The sequence below is a fragment of the Argiope bruennichi genome, chromosome 3, assembly GCF_947563725.1.
Source record: "Argiope bruennichi chromosome 3, qqArgBrue1.1, whole genome shotgun sequence".
Taxonomy (NCBI): Eukaryota; Metazoa; Arthropoda; class Arachnida; order Araneae; family Araneidae; genus Argiope; species Argiope bruennichi.
In genome coordinates, this window is record NC_079153.1 from 77069827 (window position 1) to 77091076 (window position 21250).

Sequence of the window (21250 nt, forward strand, 5' to 3'; positions counted from 1 at the left end):
GTTTTTTTTCGGAGCTTAATAAAGTAATTATTAAAAGTAAACATCTCTTGATTTCATCTTTTCTCTCACCCCTATTTTGTCGAATTAAACGAATCCTAATGCATGCGCAAAAGGGTAGTGGGTTTTCGAATCCGTTCGCAAACAACAGATAAATTTCCTCTGAACGAATGTTATTCAAACTTTCATAACAATATACAAATTTTATGCTTAGTCCACATACCAAAATTCATCCGTCTAGCTCAAAGGGTTTCTTAATAATCGTGATCACTAACTGATAGACATATCAAAAATGTGTTTTTTTAGTTTCGTGGAAAAGATTCGTCAAAATTTTTTCAATACTTTCTTTGAATTATACGAAAAAGTAAATATAATATATCATACAAAGAAAAAGCATATTTACTGCAGAGTTCAAGGAATCTTTTCATTTTTAATCTTACCACGCTTGAGAAAAGTAGTAAAAAAATATGAAAAAAAAAATCAAGATCAGTTTTTCAAAAGAGTTTCTTAAACATTCATCGGTTGAAAAGAAAGATTTCTATTTTTTATAAATATATGAATACTTAAACAAAAACTATAACATAAAAAAATTATAAATAATAACTTTCCTCTTTGAAAAAAAGAGCGACAAGAACAAGTTTTCTCAAATAACTTCATCTTTATTCAAACTGCAAACGATAATTTTCACACATCCAGATTCAAAAAGAAACAGTGGAAAACTTTCAGACGCAGTTTCAAATTATGAAAAGAATCGCATGATTCTAGCTCTTACATAAACAACTTAGAAAGAACCGCCAAAACCATAAAACAGACTCTTTTGTAGAAGTTGTCTGGTAACCTCAAAATGATGAGAATGAGATATATAAATAGAATTCTGCTAATCTAGGTGGCAGTAGTTGGAGTTCCATTGTTTGAACATCCCGGAGATCATTCAACTCGCTTTTTAACAACGAACTATGGATTAAGATTCGAGAAAGTCCGATTCATAAGTTTCAGCAAATGCTACTTCGAGGATCTTCTTTATCTCAATAAGGGATATGTACGTCAAAGCTCATTGTTCTGAAGAAAATATTTTCAATGAAATCGGTGTTCTTTCAAGTGTCATCTACTTATTCTACGATTCCATTTTAATCCGAAGGCGTAATCTCTGAGAAGAAATTTTTGAAGTAGGCCATTTTCTGAATTTTCTTTGTCGGTCTTCTTGGGAAAAAAAAAAAAAAAAAAAAAAAAAAACGAATTTCTCCCGAAGGGAAAAAAATTTTTAAGTAGATATTTTTTTATTTAAAAACATTAGAAATGGATCACCATCGAACAAATATATCATCATTTCATCTGATGAAAAAAGAAAAGAAATATAAAATATTAAAAAAAGAATTGTTAAAAATAAAATCGAAATAATGTTTAATTTTTAGATCTTAACATTTCATTTCACTTATTTTTTTAAATCGTTTATTTTTATGGGGAAAAAATATACATCATACCTTATCATAAATCAGAAATAAAATTTTTATAAAACTTATCTATATCACTCAAAACACTAAGGATTTATAGACCAAGGTTCGAATTCATTCATAAGATTATACTTTGTTTGGCTGGATGGCTGATAGGCATTCCCTGGTTTAAGGTACATGTTGACAACCCATGCAATGAAGTAGTAGAAAATTGCACCAAAGCAACGGTCATTACAAAAGAAGAAGTGGACATTTTGGTCCTCTATTCTTATATCAAATTCCAAATTAAAAGCAATATCACAAAAGACTGGAGGAAATATTAGTTGAATTATGACAGTATCGAGATAGCAGATTAAAGAATTCATGAAGCATGTGGATTTAAAATCTTAAATTCAAAATAAATGTTTAAAATTTTCTTAACTGGGTATGATTCATTTCTGTATTATCTAAAGCATCTTAAAATCGTTGAATAACCACTACGTATCTGCAAAGGAAAAAGGGATGTAAAACATCATATTCTTTGATTGCATCAGCACAGAGAATTTTCATCAAACCTTTAAATAATTTTTTAAAAAAATGTTCATAAATTTACTTCTTAAAAATTTTATTTTAAAATTTGGGGAGACTTTCAAAATTTTTGATCTCATATGCAACAGAATATCCAATTAATTCATGCAGCTTCCATCTTTCATTTGACGCATGTGTCCATTTTTATCTTTTTTTTATCTTTAATAAATTTTATTATACATATAACTTTATTTTTTATTAAACTTATATTATATACACCCTCTATCCCTTGCCCTGCTTAAGTGAGATTTATAAATTTTTTTACATAAAATTTCTCATGTATGTTCATAAACTCTATGCGAGCTTATTAATTATATTTTTTTAATTTTTATTATAAATTTATCCTTTTCCATTGTCCAATAAAATAAAACCTTTAATTCCGAAATACTCATGTTTGTCAGATCAAGACATTCAATGTCTTGTAGACATCTAATCTCCACGATCATCCACTAGAAAATTAAATTCCCAGGACCCTCAAATGAAACAAAAAATATAATACATTTTCTTTCCCTTGAGAATGCAATCAATCTCATTCAGGCGTAGATGCTTTTCCTTGTGAATAGTTAACTTTTAATACAATCATTTTGTCTGTTCTTTCACTCTGATATCTAAACAATATCCTGAAAAGCGGATATTAATTTTTAACATCCTTTTAATAATGTTCTCCAAAATATCCAATAGGTCTTTCGAAATCTCATATTTAATACATTTCTCCGCGTGCTCCAGTTTACATATATTTACTTGGAAGGAAAAGGCCTTCACAAACTTTCTTTTATTCATAAATCTGCAATTAATTCTCGTTGTATGTTTTGACATTACAGGAAATGGTGCAATGATTTCTCTAAACTATATTGCCAATTACTCCATGAGTATTTCGAAGTGACAATATTTTGCTTCCTTACAAGGCTGCAATTATGGGAACTAAATAAGTTTAAAACACACACACACACAAAAGCATTCATTTGTTAAATTGTTTTATGAAAATTTCCAATACGTAATAATTTAATCATTCTAGTCAAAGATTGGAAACTTTAAGGAGGCTAAAAAAATGGAACAGATATGGTGCAAGAGTTCAATAGATGGAAAATTTGATTCTACAAATATCATATTTGTCAAAAAATGCTATTATATATATATATATATATATATATATATCCTTGCTAAAATTTATAACTTCTATCTCTTTCAATTTGATCAGTGCATCCATTTATTAATTTAAGGTATCCGACTAGGTTGGAAACATGAATTTGGATAAAAATTTGCATTTTATTTTATTTCATTTATTTATTTTTGCAATATTAAAAAATAAGTACGTTTCTGTTTCCAGTGATATCTTCCTTTTGTTTTTACGTCCATTGGAAGAAAAGTTGTACTAAACTATTGACATGTAAGTGATTTTCATTTATAAGCATTTAAAAACTTTAAATTCCTTTCTGAAGAATGAGGTTTCTCATAATTCATCATATCTCAAATCATCATACCTCAAAAAAAAAAAAAAAATCAAGATATCTTAAAGAAACTTATAATTAGTACTCTTGTGTTATGCAGAATGTAATGAACTATGGATTCGATCCTGAAGCTCTAGAAGTGGATTTATGATTGTTTAATATAAACAAAGTTGAAAAAATTCCAAAATTTCAAAAATTAATTTCATACATTACAGGGAAAAATTTTATTTTTGAATGTAATTCTTAAATAATAGATAATGTTCATTCTAAAATATGTTGCACATGTAATGTTACAAAGAATAATGAAAAACTGTAACAATTTTTTTTCTCAAGAATAATCCTTGTTTTGTTTTGTTTTTAAATAAAAGCTACATATATATTTAAATAATTTCACTTTTTTTCATCATTCTATCCTTATATTAATAAAAAACATTATATAAACATTAAAATATTTGTTGTTTCTTTAAAAAAAAAAACTTTGAACTTAGTCGGATATCTTAATCGAATAGATTCAGACTCGCATCCAAGTTCACCACGCCGTTTTAATTTTAAAACATATTGCCTATTTTGCAAGTGGATAAATGGAGTCATATCTCAGCTCATCATATGGCAACATACGAATAGATGTTAAACGGAATATGTTTCATGCCATTGAAGTATTTTGTTGGAAAAATGAATATTTTTAATTTAGTTAAATTTTATTCACTCGTCACCCCTTATCAAGCAATAAGAATTTTAAGGTTTCAAAATTGGAAAATAAATAAGCAAAATAAAACATTAATTATTGATCCAAAAGGACATACAATTAAAAATACTTTCTTAGGCAATTTTAATGAAATCAATTATGTCATAATGACTTGTATTCCTGAATTTGCTTACAAGTTTGTGCACTTTATAAGCAGTACCTACCAAAATTTTCGAATGCAACCATGTAGAAACATCCGATTTCGAACGAATTCAAAATGTAACCAAAATTAAAGTTAAGGAAACAGGTCGATGTCTTTAGATTTGTTAAAGGCATTGCACACACAAGGGAAGGAGGAAAAATAAATAAAAATAAAAACTTATATTTTTCTTTGTTTCTATCTCTTCTATGCTTCAGTTTGCAATGAATGAAGAACTTTAAAGCAAAACCCCGTCAAATTTGTTGCCACACGCTATGTATAATTTGAATGTCATGAGGAAACAGGTCGATGTCTTTAGATTTGTTAAAGGCATTGCACACACAAGGGAAGGGGGGAAAATAAATAAAAATAAAAACTTATATTTTTCTTTCTGTTTCTATCTCTTCTATGCTTCAGTTTGCAATGAATGAAGAACTTTAAAGCAAAACCCCATCAAATTTGTTGCCACACGCTATGTATAATTTGACTGTCATGAGCCAGGGAGTGGTGACTTCCTCTCTTTCAGAAAGAATTAACTGTGAAGAAGCGCCTGCTAAACCCACGCTCGAATCTCTCTCGAACCCACGCAGATTCTATCAAGATTCGAACTTGCCAAACGTTGCAAATCGGGAATTCCCAGCTTTTCTTCTAATGAAAATGTGCGTTGACTGGCGAAAATCAGATTAGTAACAATGTTTTATTCATGAGTGTATCACGACATATAAATTATTCTAAGTGAAACATGATACGATGCGTCAAGTCATTATTAGAATTTTTAATTTCTGGAATAGTTGGATGATTTCGCAGACGATAATATTATTTATTGAAACGGAAGTGGAAAAACAACTTTAAAAAAAACCTTGCAGTGACGTTGATTTGAATCGATTTTAGGTGTTTAGTATTTCAAGTCTTTATTCTGGAACAGATAATTTTGCAAACTATTCCAATTTGAACGGAAGTGAAAGAATTATAAAAAGAAAAACGAAACTAGTAACGATGCGGATATTGAATGGACATTTTTTAGTAGAAGTTTTAATTTGTCTACAGTTCCAAGACGCCAATAAAATTGTTAATTTCTGAAATAGTTGAATGATTTCAAAAACCATTTTTGTAGTCTATCCACAAGGAAGTGAAAAGTAATCAGAACAAAAATATTAACGAAGCAAATTGGGTGAGGTGCCAGTTTATTTCATATTATAATAAAAAGAAATAATGCTGGAAAAAAATAAAAATAAAATGAAATAAAAATTTCTAAAAAGAAATTGTTCTTGAAACATTACTTTGTTTAACAAAGGAATTGTTTACAGAAGATATATTATTTTACTAATTTATATCCTTCTATCATGTTTTTTTCGGTGTTTAATGTAATTTTTCTTAGAAAGTTTCTAATTTGAATTTTTCTGTAAATAAGATTATTATTATTCTGTTGAATTTAAGGCATTAACAGTTATTTCGCATAAACTTTAGAACAGAAATGCTTTTTAGCCAATTTAATTTTACATTGTTTGTAATGCGCCTTAAATTTTTTTTTCTATATCAATTTGCAAAAAATTTGAAAACAATCGTTACTTTCAATATGATAACAACAGCATAAAAGATTTCTTAAATAAAAAAATTACATACAATCATAAGATAAGTCAGTGCTCTTTAAAACAAAGAATGTTTATTCTCTTAGTGATAGGTTTAGACGATGAATTGCAACTACACCTTGAATTAAAGGCTGTTTATAATTTTCAATTGTTCAAAAAGAAAGAAGCGGAAAAATTCGAGTTTCAGTTCTCACCAATAATGATAGTTATCATTAAATTCGTTCTATTACTAAAAAATGGCTTCCTTTTTTTCTTTGCTTTTCCCCTTGCAATTTACAAAAAGGTTATATAAGAAATTGGTCTATAGCATATGAGAACATAAATTGGTCTAATTTAAATAGACGGAATTGGTGTAAAATACTCAAATAATATGATTAGAAAATTTTTTTTGTAGTTTTTTCCAACATTTTTATCAATGAAAAAGGAAGAAGGAGAATGATAGAATTTAAACTAATTAGTTCGACAGTAAAAATTAGATGAGATATGTAAAAAAATGACGCGATGCATCAAAATTCGAGTTTTAAAAATAATTGTTAACTATATTAAAAAATGAAGTTTTGGATCATATAACAAACTTTTAATAACATAATATCATTAAAATGTTGCAGTTTTGCCTGAAAGGAAATTATTTCAAATTATTAAAAGTCGATAAGTCACTAAACACGAAAAAGCCATTATTTCAAAGAGCTTGTCTTTTATTTCAAACATTTCAGGACATTATCAAGCTTGCGAGAATGCATCCTTTTAGACAATCTATACATGAAGAATTGGTAGACTAATACAGAGATCAAAATTGACTCTATAGTGACGTAATAGAACATATGACACACATAGCTGAACATATAATCTAATATTATTTGCACATTGTCTTATTCAAAGCTGTGAGGTCACGTCTTTTTTTTTTTTTTTTTTTTTTTTACGTTTTGCAAGATATAAAAAGAATTCCAAAATTAAATTGACGAGACGAATTTGACATTATCACGTAAACTTCCCTACTTCCTAACTACACTATCTTGACAAATTCGGTGCAAATAGAAATTACATAAATAGAAAATAAGATTTAAAAATTTCCAAATCGTTCAGGTTAGCTTTTATAATATATTTTTTGAAAAATGATATATCATTTTTCAAAAAATAATAATGATAATAATCTTATTTGAATATATATTTGTATAGGCCAAGTGTTACTTCAAGAATGTTTAAATAATTATTGGTACAATGTTTCGGAATCAATAACCTTGTCAATATCTTCCAGTGAAACTTCAAAAGAAATAATCACATGAAATCTGCAAACTTAAATATTTTAAATTCCATTTATCTCAGAGCAAAATCATACATATAATCAATAAATATTAAGTTCAGTAAATCATTTCTAATTTTAAATCTGAGCATCAATTTTAAAAATGAAAAAAAAAAAGAGCAAATTTAATGATACTTATGAAAAAACCAGATAATAAAGACGGAGAATACTGTGTGTTACTAGCCACCTTTTGGCGACCATTGGTTGGCTGAAATAATAGTAGTTGAAAATTTCAATTATTTTTAGGCTTCATTTTTGATAGCCATATAATTTTATATGGCTATCAATAATATTTCCGTTATTGATAGCATTCATCATTATAATAATATTTCTATAGTTATTTTGGAAGCCTTACATCGTTCTATTCATTGTGCTATAATTTTTTTTTTTTTTAATTTTATGTCTACATCTTTATATACATATATATATAAATATTCCAGAAAAAAGTAGTAAATTTCAAAGTAGTTTACCAATGAAGCTAAATCTTAAGTGTAAAAAAATTTCAGAAATTTTTAAAACATGCCTTATTTTAAAACCTATTCAACATAGAAAAAGAAGCCAAATCTTCATACTTTGATCACTAATAAAGTAAGGAAAATACAATAGTATATTTGTAGCAACAATTAAAACAACTTACGGGTTTTTTTTTTTTTTTTTTTTTTTTTTTTTACATATAAGCTTAATATAAGCAAATAAGCTTATAATATTTTTAAAGATTGATTAAAATACAAATACTTATTAAAAAAAATAGGTGTCTTGAAAAGATAATGTTTTGAATTTTTAAGATGCAGAAATTCTTTTTGTGTTGTAGTAGTTTTGGAAATTGTAGCAAAAATAAATAAGTTTTAATTAATTAAAATGTCAAAAAAAATCGATCCGAAAAGGCACATTTCCAACCTCCAAAATGTACATGTGCTAAATATGGTAGTTCTAGATCAAACGATTTGGCTTGTACAGTACCAGCACACATTCAGCGTTATTATTAGTAGAGATTGAGGAGTTCTATATAACAAAGACCAATACTTGTGGTTCCAGAACCCTCTCCCCCAACATGAATTAAATCTTCGATTGGAATATGAAATTATCTGATAAAATTTGCTTTTTTATGTATGGATGTTAATGATAATGTGTGAAATTCAGATATTCTATGGGATGCCAGACAAATTTTAAAACACTTTTTTAAAGAATTTTTCTGCGTTAGATAGAATTTCAAACGTTGTATACAGTAGCAATTATTTTTTTTTCAAAAGTATGAAAAGGTATCTGTTGTGAAGATGCATTTAAAAAAGCCAAGGAATCCAAAATAAAGGACTGATTTATTATATATATCTTTACAGGATATCTTTTACAGATGAAAAAGAGTTCTTGGATTATTATTATATCTAAAGTTGAGCCATGGGTCTATCCAAGTTGGTCTATCTTGGGCCATGTCCCAAAATAGCACCGAGTAACACAACAGTTCGTTCCATATTAAACACTTGCACGTGTAGGCTGATTTTATTATGCCTGGTAAAATTTTATGCATTACCAATAAGTTATGATTGGAAAGATTTTTTATCACTAAACTTTCAACTGAAGCTTAAAATTGTTTTAATGCCCCTTTAAATAATCCAATACATCCATGAGGCCAATAAAAATTCGTCTTATTTCAGTCAACAACAATATTCTTGGGCAAGTATGCATTCGAAAACGAATGCCAACTTCAACAATAGCGACTTCATCCACCCTGGTTTTCCCCACTCTCTTCCTGCTGAGAATACCTTTCGGGTTCGTCCGCCTTCAAACGATATTCCCCGCCCACGTGTGACAGAACGTGATGAATAACCCCTCCGGGAATCCTTTCCTTCCCTCCACCGCTTAATTATTTCCCCCATCCTTTCGACAGGGGGTCTTCCTTTCACTCGAACACTAGAGAATATTCTATGTCAACATCCAACAGCACGTGGTTTTGCCAAAGGATTTCCAACCACTGCAGACAGATTTCTGCGTAGGAATTTTTCAGTAAAATGAACGTGAAGTCTGAATTTAAAGCCTACTAATAGAAATAAAACAGTCATCTTGTAGCAGGAATTTTTCTGCAGAATGAGTAGTCTAAAGCATATTAATAGAAATAAAAGCCATTATGTAATAGGAATTTTTCAGCAGAAGAGTAAAATCTGAATTTAAAGCCTACTAATAGAAGTAAAACATTCATTTTGTAGTAGAAATTTTTCAGCAGAATGAGGGAAGTCTTTAATTTAAAGGATGCTATTAGAAATAAAATAGTTATTTTGTGATTATTCGAATTTTGAAGATTCGAGAAAAGTATTAAGTAGAAATCATTCAGAAGTTTTTTTTTTTTTTTAACTTGCTTAAATATTTTTTGAGCAGTTCATCGGCACACGATAATCACTTTCAACAAACCGATATTTAATAGCTGTGATAAGATTCACAAAAGGGGGAAAAAAATCTCGGATTTAAAAAAAAAAAAATGAAGTAAAGAATCGTCTGCCAGCGAAAGGAAAACAAATGAAGCGTTAAAAACATTAATCGTTGTAAAAAAAAAAAAAAAAAAACATTGTCTCGTTACGGCAAAACAAACAAAACAGAAAACGTTAATCGTCTGGAAATGAATTTAACATTTTTAAAGAGCTTAATAAAGATCCTTTTAGCAGCAAAATTTCAAAATTTAAATGTTATTTATATGCGCTTTACGAAATAAGGTTCTTTCACAAAAGTGATATGATCTAAAGATGAGCTGAGTTTTTAGCATATTGTTATTTTTGTAAATCGTCTTAGCATTATCTGTATTACTTTTGAAAAATGCCATTTCCATATACATCTAGGTAAGAAAAAAGCTAAATATTAAAACCAAGAAAGCGCCTAGCGTCAGATTCCATATGATATAAATACCTGTTATTTTATATAAACTGAATTCGAACATTAGTATGGATAAATCGATTAATACAAAATGTATTTTCATATTTTAAAAAGAGAGAGAGATGTAATTTCCTGATTATTTACTGAACACCAACGTTTCTCTTATCCAACCACCATTTTTAGTTCATTCCTTAAAGTTCGTTTTCTTAAACATTCAAAAATTTCATAATTGTTCCCCATGCATGAAAACCGTTCAATGATTGTTTTTAACGTATATATTATAATTATAAATATAGCCAAATACTGTACTAACAAAATATGAGAATAAACCGAATATTTATAAATTGATTCTGGTCGAAAAATATCTTCAAAACTAAAATGAATGCTAATGATAGAATGGAATTCTTAATCATGAATAAATACAATTCTGCTAATATCAAGATTTCGACAATATTTCTGATCACAAATGAATATTTACGTATTCACAACTTTCTTACAAACAAATATGTTAAACTAAGTATGGCTTATCAAGACAGATGTCCAATTTGCAGGGGGTGTATATTTGATTCTTCATACCATCTATATAAAAATGAACTGAATGTAATTACTCCAGCAAGTTATGAATTCTTTCATGAGCAATGTTAATATTAATAAAAAGTTGACTTTTGCCAGGCAGTTTAAAACGAACTGGTTAGATTTCATTTTAACGTAGGTTCAAAACTATCATAAAGGTTCTTGTTAGAAAAATTTTCAGATATTTATATTAAGCAATTTCCAAACACTGAGAGTCCAAAAAAGAGAAGTGAAACAGTGTGTTTGTGTATCCCCAAAAAAATGGTCAAAAAATGAATATGATTTTTTTTTATTTCTTGAAATTTGTATTCTAATAGTATAAATTCTCGTTCAATTCAACTGACCGCCCCCCCCCACCCCTTCTTGGAATCTTTAAAAACTAATAAGTAAATCCTCAAACGAAACATATCCTTCTCCAAACCCTAGATATAATGGCTAAAATTATAATCACTTTTAAATTATTTTCATTCAGTAGGTCAGAATATTTAGAAAAAATGTATATAAATAAGGTGGGCATTTAACAATTACTTTGTTAACTCGGCCTCACAGTAGGTCAAATAAATAATTCATGCAGCTGACAACGAACATTGATCTAATTCAATATACTAAAAGTAAAGTCTTCAAATGAACAGAAAATTCTGCAGAAGCTTATCAACCCTTTTATATATATATATTTACTATAATAAGCATAATCTTTCTAAAATTGTTTATATTTATTATATTCTTTTTTTCTTTTCTACTCAATTCAACATCAAGACTGCTTCTAAAATGATCTACTGACATTTACATTCAACCAATATTAGGCTACTTATAACCAAGCAAAAATTTCAGAAAGTTTTTCTAAAATTTGGCAATTATTAGAAGATTTTTCTGCGGCCACATATTAAATACTATAATACAAACCAAGACCTTGTTAGCTTAATAGGATTTAAAATGTTACTGCGTGTATGAAAAAAAAAAATCAGCCTATCCAATACAGTAAATAATAGACATTTCATAGCAATTTTAATTGCATGTGCTTTTAATAATTTCTTTACACTAAATTCAACATAATATATTCTATAAAACCGTAGATAAACATAATCCTTTACTTCAAAAATAAGGCTTCATAATGAGGCATTGCATTTGTAAAAATAATTTTTCTAAAGCTTTTGAAACCTGACAACTAATTTACAATTTGTTGCGCGTTTCTCATAGTCAGAATTCCATTCTTAATCATTACCTTTGATACTTCATTCACCTTTGTTCTTGAAAAGAAACAACAAGGCAAGGTTTTATCGACAATAATATAATACGTTCTTAAAAAATTTTACGTAATTATATTCCCGTACTGCAAAAACAACGCTTAAAAAATGAAAATTTGGAGTTCAAAAATAAATAATTTAAAAAAGTATCTGTCATCTAAAAGACCAATTTATAATTTGTTACGCATTTCTTATAGTTAAAACTTCATTCTTAGTCACTGTCTTTGATACTTCATTCATCAGTGTTCTTGAAAATAACCAACAAGGCAAAGTTTTTGTTTTTATCCTTAGCATTGTTGATCAAAGAACAACCAGTAAAAGAAACACGCAGGAAAGAATGCTAGGAAAAGAATGGCAACAATTACAAGCCAAACGATTTCTGAACAGTTTCCGCAATCCATCTATGTGACGTAATAATTCCAGCATTATTGAGAAGGGCGTCTGCAAATAATTCTAGCTGGTTACACAAACTCATACATAGTGTTAAATATAGCGTAATGTTATTATAAACAAAAACTGTGTAAAAATAACATTTATTTTTAATTTTTGACGCATTTAAAATAAATGACATTTAAAACAATAGACAATGTGTCAGAAAATGCAAATAATTTCAATAACATGATTCCAATGATTGAATTGTCCTTGGAATTTTAAAATGGAGGGAAACAGAAAATTTATATCGCTTGTTTTTGATCAATAAATTCTGCCAAAGAAACTAGTAAATCTTTTGTCTATTACTGAAAAAAAATATTACATATTGCGGGAAGGACTTTATTTTTTCCCGATCTAATTGGTCAACTGAAATTTTTAACTATTCAAGCATACTATTTTAAACAAATCAATACCATTTATTTATAGATTTCATTTTCTTCTTCCTAATGAATTCCTTAGTAGTGTTATTCGGTGCTTTACATTGTAATTCAAAAATCAGTTCGAATTTTGTTTCTATTTAAAATATGCACAATGCATGCAAACTCAATGCATGCATGAAATTGAATCAAATAATTTAAATTCCATCAATGCACAGTTTGAATTCTTTGGTCAAAAATTTTATTAATTTTGAGCATCATCGAAGTGATTTCGATTTATTAGAAAAATTAAAGAAATATACGATCAATTACACTGTTTAAATTAAAAGAAAATGGCACATTTGATTTAAATGATTTTTTTTTTTTTTTTGTTGTAAGAATATGCAAAATGCCAAGGTTTATTCGAAACCACTATGAAATATTATGCCATATTAATTTAAATATTTTCGTTGTCAAATATTTAGAAATTAAATTGATTTCGTTTCCCACATGCAACTTTCTTTAAAATAATTGTATTAATCTGGGAATTAAAGAAAACTGAAAATATTCTGTAATCAAAATATAATCTTAGATATTGATGTCGACTTTCTAAAAATATTCTTAATTCAGCACTTTTAAGAATGAATGCAAGGAAAGTTCTTCTAGTGTTTATCAAATTCAATAACAGTGGTTCATGACTTTAATGGTTCACCAGGACAGTGTAAAAAATATTGCTTAACAGTAGTAAATGAAATAAAACTTGAAAGTTTGTTTACTGGCACATTATTTAACGGAACGCTTCATAAGGCATATGCAACTCATAAATACGAAATTAAGCGATATGAATACGTAGTTTGAAACGAGATTTCCAATTTGTTGTTAAGTTTAAGGATTGATCAAACCACATAAGGTAATTCTGCTTTTTCAAGGTTGGTGCAAATCTGTTGTACCAAAACATCTACCCAAACTGGAGGGTTGAAAAGTTAATTATCCAATCCATAACAGAAACAATTTGCCTGTCCTCTCGTTCCCAAAACCACGGGTGGTAAAACGAGTAATATTTCAAACTACACCTCGAACCAGCAGCGAGCTGACGAGAACTGCCGGTAGTTTCCCTGAAATGTTGCGCGGAGGAAAGAGCGAGCAGGGCGGTGAATGTTTTGGTCATGCATCGCTTTCGATGTCCTGTACGGTATGTGAGCTTGAGCGGGAAGTCAGGGGATACCAAGTGTGAATCCTGTGAGAACAAAGCTGGGCACAGGAATACAGGTACCACACTCGGTACAAATACTGATACAACGTTGCGTTCCACTCCATCATCTGTGGCACAACATCTATGCTCTCCACCCGTTGTGTGTAAAGGATAGTATCAAAGCAAAATTGATTCAATTTTGATCTTGTTGAGATTTTTTATTTGAAGTAGCTTTTAATACCTGCAATTGGGGACGGAACCAAACATATGATAGATTTAAATACCTGGTTTTAGAGTGTATATTTCATTTGGACTATACCTAACATTCAGATAAACATTCTCTGGAAAGCCTAGTGACTAAGAGAATGACGACATTCACCAAAGAATATCGATACTTGCCAGATAACGCTCTTTCAGAATAGCATGTACATAAATGCTATACTTTGAATCCTCAGCGTTTGGGGTAATTGGGATGAAATGGAAGAATTGTCTATAAATATTTGGATTAATAACATTGTATAGTGTGGTGATTTAATAATTTATCTGAAGTAGTTGGATAACTGCACAACGCATTTAATACAAAATTTTCCATTTTTGTGAAGATAAGATTTTTTACGGCATATACCAGTAGATAAATTCGAAATCATTCTACTCTTTTTGTTAATTGATTGTTACAACAATAAATTCGTAGCAGATAAATAAAACAAAATTTCTGAAGTCATGGTGCCCCTAACTTGAAAAGCATTATTGGACGTTTCAGTCCTAATAAGCGAAAATAATTATGGAAAATATTTCGAGATAAAATATATCATCGGTGCGAGTCAAATTATCACATTCAATTCATTTTTGCTGACTCATTAATGTTTATTACATTTATGCGATTTTCTGATTTATTTTTCTTACGAAACTGACAGCCAGTGAATTAAGTATAAGATCTAATATTGATATTTTGTTTTAAAAAAAAACAGAGTTTTTCGTTATTTATCAAAGACCTACATATTTTAAACAATCTCAGGTTACAAATAGACTTCATGCTCTTGAAACAGCATCGCTGTAAACTCTCATCTTCACGGCGATGAACTCACTCAATAGAATAACTCACTAAGTAAGAATAACTTTCTTGTATTTGTCAATAGAGTTATTCTTATTTAGTGAGTTATTCTGTTTGAAGATCTTTTATCAATGACTCTAGCCGAGGTTTTTAAAGCAATGAAGAATAAGCAACTTTTCTTCCTAAAAGATTTCTGTATCATGAGCCAAATCTCAGAAGTAATTAGTGGCACTTGATTGGATAATTTTAAATAGTAAGTCAGGTGTATGAACATATAAATGTATAATACCAAGTACTACATAATATTTCTTCATTTATATATTTTCAATATCAAAAGGAATTAAATAGATGTAATCTAATTAAAAACAAATCACCATAATCACATTGATAAGATTTGTGCTGATCCCAATAATAAATTAAAAAAGAAATTACATTCCCTGGCTGATGCACATTAAATTTGGAAAGGGCAAAAAATGATTGCCTATGGCAGAAAATTTGCAAAAGACAACTATCATTAACAGTTCTCGCATACATCTCAAAAGGGGTAAAGGCATTGATTAAGCCTTTGTATTAAGGGTCTTTGTTTGACCACTAAGTTGAAATTTTACTAAATAAAGTATTGTAACTTGACCACAATATTCAGCATTCAAAAATTCACTTGAAATTGATAATCGTATAATGGAATTACTTTTTTTTTTAGGAATTTTAGGGGAAACTGTATAAATGGAATTCCTTATAAGCAACAAAGTAAAGAAACTACTCAAATTAAGAACAAATCCTTTGAAGTCAACAAATGGTAATGGGTAATCTAATGCCCCATAATAAGAGCATTCGCGATTTCCATTGTATTGTATCAAATCGAATAATCCGTGTCTTTAAGCTATCAGCTAAAATTTCAATTTGCTCCCCAATGTCTTTTCTAGCAGGAAGTTACTTTTCACAGAAATCTAACAGAAACGAATTTTTAAGCAATAAAGTTTACTTTAAATAAGTGCGAATGCTCCTGCGACTGCATCATTCAAGGTCAGCTTATAACCCAGGAAGGTCATCCTCCCCCTCCTGCCCCATATGAGCACACACAATCCTAGCCGACCCTTCCATGTATTTCAAAGATTCTATTATCTTGGTCCTGTCTGATGGTGGTCTTCCGTTATCTATTCGAACCACAATATTCTTGGAATGTGCAATGAAATAGCTTTGAGAGTTCTAACAGCTATGAAAACGGCATTTTCTCAAAATTATTATTTTATTTGTTAAAATTCTTGACTTTTTGAAACTTCTGGAATTTATAGAAGATTCTTAAATGAATTTTTGATCCTAACGGAAGTGAATATAGAAGGGAGGTTTTGTAAGCATTATAATAAGATTAATAAATTTGCCACAGAATTCATGTAGTCCAAAAACGGCTATATAAATTAGTAGAAAAACGCTTATAATTTAAATCGCAATTTAAAAATTACATGACATTGGAGCAAAAAAAAAAAAAAAGTTTTACTTTCGACAAAGTATGATGGAAATCATCGAAACGATAGAGAGAAAGGAAATAATAGATTATTAAATTCTAAAATGTAATATGCAAAAGCAAATTATGATACGTATATTATAAATTAAGAGAATGTTAAATTGAACATGAAGATCAAATTATTATTGAACCCTGTTCTTTCTAAAAGAAGTAATGAAATATAATGTTATCAAATACAAAGTTATTTTGATATCGTTTAAAAAGAAATTATATCCACAAGTAAAATAAATAATTTATGTTTATAACGAATAAGTTTACTAATAGATAAAATAGTGAGAAAAATCAAATTTGTCTTAGGAAACTATTAATAGTGCCATCCAAATTCGACTTTTGTCCAGTTCAAAAAATGCATCAAAGGATAAAAATTCGAGAATGTTTTATTATTTAACAGGATCATTTTCAAAAGCTTTATTCAAATAAATATCTTAAGGGATGATATTTTTTTTTTCTTTTTTTGCATTTCCATAGAAAAAAAAATACACAAGCAATATGTACGCAAAAATATGCAAGAATCTAGAAGATGTTGATATTACTATCTCATATCTCGCAAAATGACCTACATGCTATTTGAAAATAAACTGTCTGCTGGAAAACGCGGGAGGAAAAAAATAATAAATCATTTCTCATTTTGATACGAAATACTGAGTTATAACTTCGTTTAATCGTTTGTATTACCCAAGCAGAAATGAATCAATCGCATCATCTATGCAGAAATGAATCAATCTTTCATGCATGAATGGTATACAACTTTTTAACACCGATATAAATTATTTTTTTCTTCAAGTGGCAATTTGTTTTGATCAATTTTTGAGGCGAATATTTTTAAAATACTTTTTGGAGAACGAATCTCATTCCAAGTTAATAATTTTTTATGTCAGAATGCGTGATTTATTTATAATTCAAATGAATAATTGACTGGAAAGGAAAAAAAGCAATTTCAAGGGATTTCATATTTGTCATTATGCCATTCGTAGTCGTTCGACGGCTAAAAAATATATATTTAAAGAATTTCCTTCTTGGAATGTTACATATCAGAGCAAAAACTTCTGAAATTATTAAGAAATGGAATTTATACTTTATAAACAATATCATATTGAAATCCATTCGTCTCAACGCACATCGCATGTATTAAAGAAATTATTTCTATCAGAGTCATATAGCATGACAAGAGAAGCATAAATATTCAGTTAAGTAAATCCGGTTTCCCGCTATTTAGGATCTGGTTCATCATTAGAAGTTTCAGTTTACGTTCTCTGTTTCAAAGTAAAAAAAGCGTTCCTTGCCATCGCAATTTAAGAGAATTTGGGCGAAATAAAATATTTACTAGGTTTATTATATAGCTTTTTAAAAATGATTTCTAGCTTGTTACTGATAGATATTATTTGATAAGAATAAAAATTGCATTATTTCAATTTGCATTATATCAATATTTTATTTTGCTGATCTGAAAAATTTCTAAGAAAACTGAAATTTTCTTTGTCAACATAGGATTATTTTTGTAATAAATTATTCTACTTTAACTGCCATTTTTTTTCTTTGCATATACAGGAACTAAAGAAATAATTTATTTAAAAACGTATTAAGAAATATTTAACAAACTTTAACAAATTAGAAATTATATATGACAAATTCAAGATTAATCAGTTTACCGATTCGAATACTTGCATCGGCATCAAAATTATATCTAATGCATTTATTTTATATAAATAACTTTAAAGCTCTTTACAAAATAGATCTTTGAATGTAGTTCACTTATAACAGACGATTGAATGATTTAAACAATATTGAAACTTGCAACCAACATGTAATCAAACATCCAAACATAATTTCAACGAATGCATCGATTAAGCAAGATATTTCAAAAATGTTTTCTACAATTAACATAGTTCTTGTCTCTTAATTACATCATAAATCTTGAATCATGTAAATCAGAAATACATTTTAAAGGAATTTAAACTTCATTTGAATTTTTCTGAATTTGATGCAGGATTTTTGATAGAAGGATCCATGAAATAAGAACAAAATTCCACAATATAAGATGATGAAAATGACAACCGATCTCTATATTAATCAAAATCATCAGCATTTCTTACATTTAAGCCATTTTTAAATGATGTTGTAAAAGGTTTGTTTCTCTGTTGGAAACATCGGAATGGGATTTCCAACAAACACCTTCAATAAACACTTTCCCGACAACAATTTTAAACTTCACAATCAGCAAATGAACGCCATTAAATAATACCAGTTTTAAAAAAAAGCAGATCGGATGATAGATGTAATCCAAAGGAAAAAAACTTGACTTATATAAATAACAAATATTTCCACAATTTTAGAAAACAAATTAATTATTGATGAATATATTACACGATGAGTTTTATAGTGATAATAGTTTTAAAGCATCTAAATATAGTGAAGTAAAAATAAAAATAAATTGTAGAAGATATTGTCACATAAATATTGAGATAATACTGGTCATCGAAAGCATTCCATGACAGAGCGGCATTCACTGGCGGGACAGACACCGTTGATGTGAATCACAGTATCATCATCGCACTTGATGTAGATGTCACAATAGAAAGTGGATATAAATAAATAAATAAAAAAATCGTCCCACATCGGGAAAGTAAACTCACCTGTTGACTCCTCCTGGGTTTGGGGGCGTCGAATCCCCGTTGTTGGCATCGTCGCTACAGGTAGAGGCTGCCGCCGATACACCTGCTACGCTGTTCGGCGGCGAACCCGAAAAACCTGTCTGATCTGCTTCCATGGCCACTGTTCACTCCAGAACCAGTCCTCCCTGTTTGCTGTGCAACCAGCTTCTCGTCTCCTGTCCAGCACCAAAACTCCACGCCAGATCACAACTCTTCGGACACACACAACACCAGGCCCGACCACACGACTGTCCGAAGCGAAGATCGAACAGAAAAAAAAAATGGCGACGGACTGACCAGCGCTGAAGTTCCTTACGTTCCAGAACTCGGGAACAAAAAGGGTTGAATCACCTCATGGTATTCCGAAAGTTCTGTGCAGAGTGAAAAACGTTCCTTGCTGGTGTTTGTGGCAAGAAGTCAAAGAACTCGGGAACCTTTTGCAAGACGACTCGTAGGGTTGGCGTTGAAACTTCTGATGATGGTTGCTCGCGTGTATGACGTGGCCCGTTCTATTGCATTGGCGATTCCACCAGGTAGAAAGGCAACCACCCCTCCGCGGACGGCAATGGTTGCGTCCCGCGGTTGCCACGGCTACGGGACCGTCCCACCAAGACAGTACAAGGTCATCAAATCACGGAGGAGGAAAAGTGAGTGGATGTATGCGGGAAGGAGGGATAGTGAAGGTATTCTGCCGCGCAGGTGAGTGTCTGCCCACCCCTCGGAATATCCCCCGAGGGCCTGCTGGGAAATTCTATGGGGCCGTCCAACGCAGGAAGAGGGAGGGTAGATAATGCGTTGCTCTGTGCAACAAGATGATATACTGGCATTTTGATCACCTACTGGCCTCTCGGATTAATTTATATGAGGAACAATTTGATCGCTCGCGGAGAAACTTCGGCTGTTATTTCTCTTGCTGGAGATAACGTTTTTCAGAAGATTTTTCGCTTTATTAGACTTAGATACTTTTTAAAGAATTCTCAGTTAACTGCTTTTTCGAACTTAGATGGATTTCGAAGGATGTTAAAACGTTTTCTGATTGAATATTCGTTGAATGTTTTTATTTGTTTACGTTTTACCAAATTATTTATTTTTTTTAATTGTAAACTTTCTTTTGCGAATCATCGTTTATAGGATTAGTGTTCTTAAATTTAATGCGTTGCATTGACTTCGAATGTGAGAATTACCAATTCATTGATTTCATTTCATTGTTTTTAGCCGAAACTTTATTTTAGAAAATCGATTAAATATCCGGACTTAAACTAATGTCTGTTGAGATTCTAAAAGATACATTGTTCCAATAAAGTAAATAAATTAAAAAATTTAATTTATTAATTGTTTTTATTATAAATAAAGTAATCTTGAAATGTGATGTTAGTCTTTTTGAAAAGATTTTGAAGCTGAAATTTAAAAATATTTTAAAATTAATTTTTGCATTTACTTGTTTAGTGATTTTAAATTGTCTTTAATAGTAATTTCTTTAAGGTATTAGCTATCTGATATTTTTAATAACAAAAAAAATATTATTTTTATTTTTGATACACGATTCCTTTTTTTGTTCGTTTAAATCAATTGGATAATTTTTGGATATTAATTCAAATCAAATTTTATTTCATTTTAGGCAATTTGATTTCAAATACGAAAATGCATTTGTGTTTTAACAGGCATATATATGATTAAAAGTAATTTATAAAAATTGATCAATTTGTATTATATATCATCATTTGGAATTTTAACATTTTTGAATACATATATATATATATATATATATATAATTTCTATTTATTTTTTTAATTTTATTCTATTCCCTATCTTCTACTCACTTCTTTTCGGAAGGAAAAACAAATATTTAAAATGAGTTTATTATTTATTATTAATGAATTATATTATGATGACTTTATCTTAATTCCTGTCATTTTAACAGTTTTACATTCTCTTTATACTTCTTGGGAAATTTTTACTTAAATTTTTAAGATAAAATTTTCCTATTTGGTAGCTGATTCTAATTGGAAAATATGCACTCGTTTCCCAATGAGGGCAAAATTAGATATTAAATGGATTAGCCTAATTTATTTATAGCATTAAATTTATGAGAAAAATGTTATTGAAGTCTTAAGACTATACTTCTGTGGCGCTG

The 21250-nt window shown here is 29.3% G+C and overlaps 1 protein-coding gene across 6 annotated transcripts in view; it reads right to left on the reverse strand.

Annotated features, from left to right (window-relative positions):
• Positions 1 to 19613, reverse strand: part of LOC129963180 (protein grainyhead-like) — a 91789-nt gene extending 72176 nt beyond the window's left edge. For 4 of the 6 annotated variants that reach the window (XM_056077339.1, XM_056077338.1, XM_056077335.1 and 1 more), the window contains exon 1: positions 19099 to 19612. In XM_056077339.1, coding sequence (XP_055933314.1) covers positions 19099 to 19232 — 134 coding nt within the window. In that variant the 5' untranslated portion in view covers positions 19233 to 19612. Of the gene's footprint in view, positions 1 to 19098 lie in introns of all 6 variants that reach the window. The other 2 variants (XM_056077337.1, XM_056077336.1) reach the window with 2 other exon arrangements.
• Between the last annotated feature and the right edge of the window lie 1637 nt (positions 19614 to 21250).